At 33.1% G+C, this 7,562-nt stretch overlaps 1 protein-coding gene across 1 annotated transcript; it reads left to right on the forward strand.

Moving 5' to 3' along the window:
* Positions 1-1,032: 1,032 nt before the first annotated feature.
* Positions 1,033-6,681, forward strand: LOC135949879 (leukotriene A-4 hydrolase). Its single transcript, XM_065499327.1, has 6 exons — positions 1,033-1,110; positions 1,480-1,757; positions 1,834-1,982; positions 4,860-5,598; positions 5,666-5,994; positions 6,063-6,681. Exons 2-6 carry the CDS (start codon positions 1,596-1,598, stop codon positions 6,523-6,525), a joined length of 1,842 nt encoding a protein of 613 aa, XP_065355399.1. The 5' UTR covers positions 1,033-1,110; positions 1,480-1,595; the 3' UTR covers positions 6,526-6,681.
* Positions 6,682-7,562: the final 881 nt, after the last annotated feature.

Raw genomic sequence — 7,562 nt, forward strand, 5'->3', positions numbered from 1 at the left:
TTAACCTGGATTTTATTTGAATCAATGGTTTTGATTTATAAATTACCGCCAAATCGATTCAGTGAGGAATATTAGATTTTTGTGGATTTTTTTGAAAAATGAGTTATGTTACATGATTTGAAACGGTACTTAAGATTGATTTTGATGTATCTTTCAAAAATATTCTCGTTTGGTTTAAGCCCAATAAGCATTTTTACTGGAATTCAAGTTGAAAGCAAGTGTAATTCAAGCCTTGAATTATAGTCAAGCAATTGATTTACAGTTGTATTACACTTTATTTCAATAGTATTCTCCAGTAAAAAGGAAACAAAAAATCCAAGCCATATGTTTTTTGTTTGAAAAATAAATAAATTTTCAAATATTTTTTATGTCTAAAGTATAATTACATTTGCATTCAAGTCATATTCCAACAAAATGTTCAAGTGCTTGAATTTTTGGGGCTTTGGTGCTTACTGGGAAAGTTTTAAAAATTAAATGCAGTAGAATCTTGCAAAAGTTAACCGAAATGTCCCAAGGGTAATTAACTTTTTCGAACTATTAACATTTCTAAATATATGTATGTATACTAATTTGTTTTTTTTCCTTTTGTGTAGTAGCTATTGACTATCTTATCAATATATTGATTCTTTCAACAGCTTTCGAGAAGCTTACTTTTGGTTGTTCAATATCTAGCTCGATAATTCACCCGTCGGTATTATTATTGAATACTTCGAAATCATCTTTGTCTACCGTAAATTGGATATTGTTTAAATTTTCAATGTTATCAAAGCTGATGTCAACATGTGTATCGTCATCTGCTCTGAAAAGATAAGTTTTTATAGCGGCACTTGAACGCACGGTTAACTTAGCTGAGCGATTAACTTTTCCGCGAGATTCTAATGTAACTCCTATAATATATTCCAGATTTGTTAAAAATCTTCCAAATTGGCGATTTGCAAAAACCCCTTTAATTGCAATAAATTATAATCTGGCAACAATAATAATTTTGCAAAGATGTATTTTGAGTGAAAGTGTTGCCATTTACACTTTTCATTAACGTCAATTATATTTTGTTGATGTCATTATCAAGTGAATTGAGTTGCAATTTGTAATCAATCTATTTATTTACCGGTAAGAATGCAATTAAATTTATTTAATTACCATAATTTAAAGTGACAAATACCACCCACATACAAATAAAACAATAGTGACAACTTGTTTTGTTAAATATGTTTCAATAACAAATCACACCAACAATTGTGTATTACGTATTATTGGAGAACTCCAGTGTCTAAAATTTATAGTAAAAAATACTTGTTGCTACCAACCATAATAAATGACCACAATTTTAATTTAATTTTAACAAATATTTTGATTTACCACATATCCACACATTGTTGTGATAAGATTAATTGCCTTCTACAAGCATACAAGATAATCTGATATCAGTAAGAAATCGTGTTGTACAAGTGGCTAACTTTTATTTTTCCACCGTTTCAGTGTTAACACGTACTCTGAGTACACAACAACTATCGTCAACATCAGCAATAGCGTCAGCTAACACCAGAAAGTTCCAACAAACAGTTCCATTGTATTCTGTACAAAGTCAACGTAAAATGGGTCGCCTGGGTAAAATTGATCCAAGTTCATTCTCTCAACCTGAATTGATAACCACAAAACACAGTGTCTTGACCTGGAAGGTCGATTTTGAAAACACCAAGTTGAAGGGAACCGTTACTCATCGTTTCAATGTTTTAGAAAAGGATCTGTCTTCAATTGTAAGTATTAGTATTCATTAATAGATCTTGGTCTTGAAGGGAAATGTGATATTTAAATTTGCTTAATATTTTTTAGCTGTTGGATGTTCGTGATGTTAAAATTTTAAATGCTGAAATTGTTTCCGGAAATTCTTCAATTCCATTGAATCATTTTATTAGTGATTCTGTTGATGATATTGGTGCTAAACTTACGTTGGAATTGCCACAGGGTACCGCTTCTGGAGAGTAAGTAATCTTTTATATTCCGATAACAGTTTTCTGATTAACTGTTGTTATCAACTGTAAGTATTAATGATTTGTTTTTTATTTACAATCTCATAAATTGTATAAAATCATAAATTTTTCTATCACAGACAAAAAGTGATAGAAGAACAAGTTAGATTGGTATATTCTTAAATACCCTCCAGCTAAATATAATGAGAATTACAGAAGTTATACTGGTGAAATACACTATAATATTCATAGTTAGTTTATGTTATTCTGGTTTACGTTCATTATGTGAATGGGAGAATGTTTGGAATTAATATTTTTTCTTGTTAGGACAGCGTGTGCAGAAAATAATTTATTTCAAATGTTTAAAAATGTTACCTAATTTAACAATTTATCATCATTGATTTAATTACTGATCATTGAATTGTTAATTGTTTAACCAATTGGCGCAACATTTTTCTTTATTCAGCATAAATGGAAAAGGGTACACAACTTGCAAATAAACTAATTTGTTGATTTTCGGAAGTGGACCCCATTTGAAAGGTTATGCCAGGCGACCTATTTACATTGATCGTCATGTTATTGTTTTTCCAAATCTGTTTTTCATGAATTTATAAGAATATGTATTTAATTATTTGGTGTTTGTAAGTGGTAGTGGGAGCTGGAGAAACTGCAGTCTTTACTATAGGTCTATGGGGCGCAAATTTGTAGACTTGGTTGGATAATTGAATAAGTGCAATGTGTCGGGACGACTTTATGACAGGGGGGCAACAGTTTAAAGTGTCAGGAACAATTTGTTCTAGGTAGCAATCCGAGATCGCAAGAGGTGTTCATTTTGGACTCTATTGCATATGTAGCCTCTAATGGCTTCATAAACCGCAGTTTGATTTGACAGTCGGTAGACGTCCGATAGTATGATGTCTTGGATGTCGTTGTGAAAGCGTCGAAAGTCCATTCGGATGTGATTCGTGTGCTTTGTAGATTAAGAGTTTTTCGTTATCACGACCGCGATAAAATGAGACTTTTGTACTTTGAGTTAAAAAATTTCTTTCTTTGAATCTAGATGATAGCAGTTCAAATCTCTCTTTCGAAATGTCAAGGTTTCTTATCAAGTCGCTTAAGGCATCTTGTGAAAAAAGATAAGTGAAAACTTCCACCATCTCTGTGTTCGACAAATCTGATAGATGCTGATTCATAGGAGATGGTACTTCGTATGAGTCCTTTTAGCTGACGATAAATCAAGATATGTCATTTTGCTTTTAAGTTATTTATAGAAATGTAGATAAAATATTACGAAACGTTCACACGAATTTACTTATGATGGGCAATATAGAAATGCTTCACTAATCCAAAACCACTAACTGTAGATGGACTTAGTACTTTTGCCTACCACAGTGTAAAAACGAGAAAAAAAACTATATAATCTTACTTATTCAAACGTTTTGTATAAAAATCTAATTAGTACATTTGCAAACTAAGCTAACGAAATGGCGTATTTAGTTATACCCTACTTTACCATATTGGGGAGGCTATATTGTATTAGTGTCCCAACACCACCTTTAAAGTATATCTACCAATCTGCTCTGGATCACTTTCTGAGTCTATTAAGCTATGTCCGCATGTCTGTCCGTCCATGTAAACCTTGTAATCAAACTACAGGTCGCTATTTCAAACATAATTCTACAAATTGCCGCAGGAACAAAGCCTATAGAAATTGGCTGAAATCGGTCCATTATTTCATACAAATGTCCTCACGAAATAGGACTTTATCAATTATAAATCTTTAATTTATATAGGTATCTAGCAAATCTATGAAATTTCGCACTAAATAAGTATTATATAAGTATATTATGACTCAAAAAAATGTTCCCATTTTTTTTGGTTTCGATAGTTTTTGAGACGCTCTTTCACGTGGTGAAAACTAGAAATTCACACGTCATACTCGTTCAGCATTGCTTTTAAATCTGAGCACTCATACGATTTTTTTTCCGTCAGAAACTGGTTTGTGCTTTGCATTGAAAAAAACATCCCTCTTTATATATACACACGAACTTATATCATTTATGCTCTTTTGCCTTTTTTGGTTGCCTTTTGGGCATAACTGTTCATAATGCAAAAGAAAAACTACTAAGAAACTGTAGAAATGCATTGTTTATCTTTAACAGCTGTTTCTCTCAATTTCTTTTTTGAGTCATAAGCCACCTTTTCATAGGCCGGGTCACATATAAGGATGTCATGTAAGCTAATTTTATGATGATCGGTCCATAATTAGACATAGCTCCCATATAGGAACACTTCCGAAAATCAAGCTCTACCATACTTATTATAAAACTGCAAATGGTCAAGCATGGACCGATCGAAACAAATATCGTTTTACAAGAAACTTATTTTTTCTAAAATTTTTATGTGTACTACTATTATATAGGTATTTATGAGTGTAGAGTCTAGAGTCTAGGAAAAGTCATGGACCGATTCTTACCATTTTCTACTGAGTTTGTCCTTTGATCATTAATACAAAATTGCATGGTATTATTTAAGATTTTAACATTTTCTGTTTTGAAAAATTTCAAATTTGTTGAAGGTTTTGAAACAATAAGAAATATTCAACTGAGACCCAAATGAAATTCTAAGTCTATCGGGCTACGTCCATCTGCCCGTATGTCTGTGTAAAACACTCTCACTTTAAACCAAATGACATTTTCACACGGAATGACAAATTTACATTTTTTATATTCACCACTTTTGGTGTGGTGTAGGGTATAATAATATAATATAGGATTATTGAGAATTACTTCACAGTATGACTGACCAGTATATAATGTCTCTGGATTAAGTTTTTATTTTATTATTTTGCTAAAATATGATTAACAAATTATAAAAAAATATTTTCAGTTTATTTGTACGCATCGATTATGAAACCGCCAGCAATGCCAGTGGTCTCCAGTGGTTGAATCCTGAACAAACATTAGGCAAGCAACATCCCTATATGTTCAGCCAGTGCCAAGCCATTCACGCCCGTTCAATTATGCCTTGTCAAGACACGCCAGCTGTAAAATTCACATACGAAGCAACCGTAGAGCATCCCAAGGAATTGACTGCTCTTATGAGTGCTTTAGTTGCGAAGAAAGATGATGGTGTAACCACGTTTAAACAGGAGGTACCAATACCAGCTTATCTTTTGGCCATTGCCATTGGTAAATTGGTTTCGAAACCTTTGGGTCCCAACTCCAATGTGTGGGCAGAGCAAGGCATAATTGATGCTTGTGCTGAAGAGTTTTCACAGACATCGGAAATGCTTAAAACTGCTTCTGATATTTGTGGTCCGTATGTGTGGAAGCAGTATGATCTATTGGTCATGCCACCTTCGTTCCCATTCGGCGGTATGGAGAATCCTTGTTTAACTTTTGTTACCCCTACATTGTTGGCTGGCGACAAGTCGTTGGCTGATGTGGTGGCTCATGAAATTGCTCACAGCTGGACTGGCAATTTGGTGACTAATAAAAACTTTGAGCACTTCTGGTTAAACGAAGGTTTTACAGTTTTCGTCGAGACAAAAATTGTTGGACGTATGCAAGGTTTGAAGGAGCGTGATTTCCATATGATACGCAACTTGACAGATCTACAGGAGTGTGTAAGTAAAAGCATTAACAAACACCAAGTTCAAGTTGAATAGTAATTAATAAAAATTTAATATAAAGCTTCGTACTCAACTGGCAAACAGTCCTGAATTGACAAAACTTGTAGTAGATTTGTCCAATTGTGGTCCTGATGATGCCTTTTCGAGTGTACCTTACATTAAGGGTTCAACCTTCTTACGTTACATTGAGGACTTGTTTGGAGGACCAGAAATATTTGAGCCCTTCTTGCGTTCGTATTTAAAGAAATTTTCTTATAAATCTGTTGTAACCGATGATTTCAAATCGGCCTTGTACGATTATTTCATTGAGACCGACAAAAAGGATAAACTTAATGAAATTGATTGGGACCTTTGGTTAACCTGCGAGGGCATGCCACCAATTATACCCAAGTGAGTTCTTATTTCTATATACTATTAATGTTAATATATTGTTTACCTATTATTTTATCTCTTTAAAGATTCGATGAGACCTTGGCTAATGTTTCCAAGCAATTGGCTTCATTATGGAGTACCAAAACTACTGATGAATTGGCCAATAATGCTGATGCTAAACAAACTATTTCAACTCATCAACTAATTGATTTCTTGGGAAAATTAATTGAGTGCAAAGATATCAAAGATTTGTCTGAAAAGAAGATTGAATTGTTGGAATCCACATATAATTTGAAAAACACTCAAAATGCTGAAGTTCGCTTCCGTGTAATGCGTTTGTGTATTATGGCCAAATTAATGAATCGTTTGGATGAGGTTATTGCTTTTGCCAACTCAAACTTCCGCATGAAATTCTGCCGCCCAATTTATCGTGATTTGGCTCAATGGCCTGAAGCCAAACCTAAGGCTGTTGAAAACTTTGAACGCATTAAGGATCAAATGATGGCTGTTTGTTCTCATACAATTGAAAAAGATTTAGGATTGAAATAATTCCTTCGATGTTCTCAATTTAAATGGCATTTTACTAAATAATATAAAGTTTTGCTAAACAAATTTTTGATTTGTATTTAAGTTTTAATAAATGTATGTTTCTTTTATAAAAAGAATAAAAATAAACAATTTTTACTTACAAGAAATACATTCTAAGATATCGGCTTATACTTTTTTATTTCTGATGAAAAATATCAATAATTATTGTCATTGGACAAAATTGGAAATATTAGTTCATACTAGAGTTCCAAGAATATTTTCACCAAATGTGAATTTTTCCAAAATCATTTTATAATCAGTTTTGTGCACAACTCGCTTGTTATATATAATCTTAATATATAGAAATGAATGTGTCTATTTGTTAGCCTTATAGGAGGCTAAACCGCTGGACCGATCATCTTGAAATTTGTATTGTATGTTACTCTATCAGCCCAATTATGAATAAAAATTCCCCGGGAGTTTTTTCCTTTTTCTCATTTTTCCTATTCCTAAATTCAATGGGAAAAAACTCCCGGGGAACAAACTCCCGCAGAATTTTTTATTCATAATAGGGTTGTATATATTTAAGGATGTGGCACATCCCATACAAAGTTAATAGTTATTATGAAATATATGATAATTGGGCGTGGCACCTCCCATACAAAGTAAATATGTATGTTGTTATTTTCGAATATATGCAGAACTATCATTGTACCAGTCTTCAAATTGTATCTAATCACTACATGATGTTTAACCAAAAATGGGTCGGAACGGAACAGGGGCTGTGGTACATCCCATGCAAAGCGAACTAATTGTGGAAGTCTTGAAATTTTGTCCGAATAGCACCTTAGTGGGCGTGGCACCTCCCATACAATAGAGTTGTGTAGCTGATGAATGACCTAGTTCAATTGAGCTATTATCTCAACTGAGCGAAGTGAATCATTCATCATACTGAGCGTTTTCAGCTCAGCACTGAGCGGTTTTGTTTTATGCTCATGTTTCTTTCAATACTCATGAAAGAGCTGCACAAGCACATTCATTTGTCATCTTCAATGTTT

The sequence above is a fragment of the Calliphora vicina genome, chromosome 2 (assembly GCF_958450345.1).
Source record: "Calliphora vicina chromosome 2, idCalVici1.1, whole genome shotgun sequence".
Classification (NCBI taxonomy): Eukaryota; Metazoa; Arthropoda; class Insecta; order Diptera; family Calliphoridae; genus Calliphora; species Calliphora vicina.

What these genes read in the sequence shown, in the direction of transcription:
- LOC135949879 (XM_065499327.1), top strand. Translation starts at nt 1,596, where the DNA reads ATGGGTCGCCTGGGTAAAATTGATCCAAGTTCATTCTCTCAACCTGAA. An exon ending in CAGGGTACCGCTTCTGGAGA is followed by an intron (nt 1,983 to 4,859) that starts GTAAGTAATCTT and finishes AAATATTTTCAG; the next exon opens with TTTATTTGTACGCATCGATT. An exon ending in TGACAGATCTACAGGAGTGT is followed by an intron (nt 5,599 to 5,665) that starts GTAAGTAAAAGC and finishes TTTAATATAAAG; the next exon opens with CTTCGTACTCAACTGGCAAA.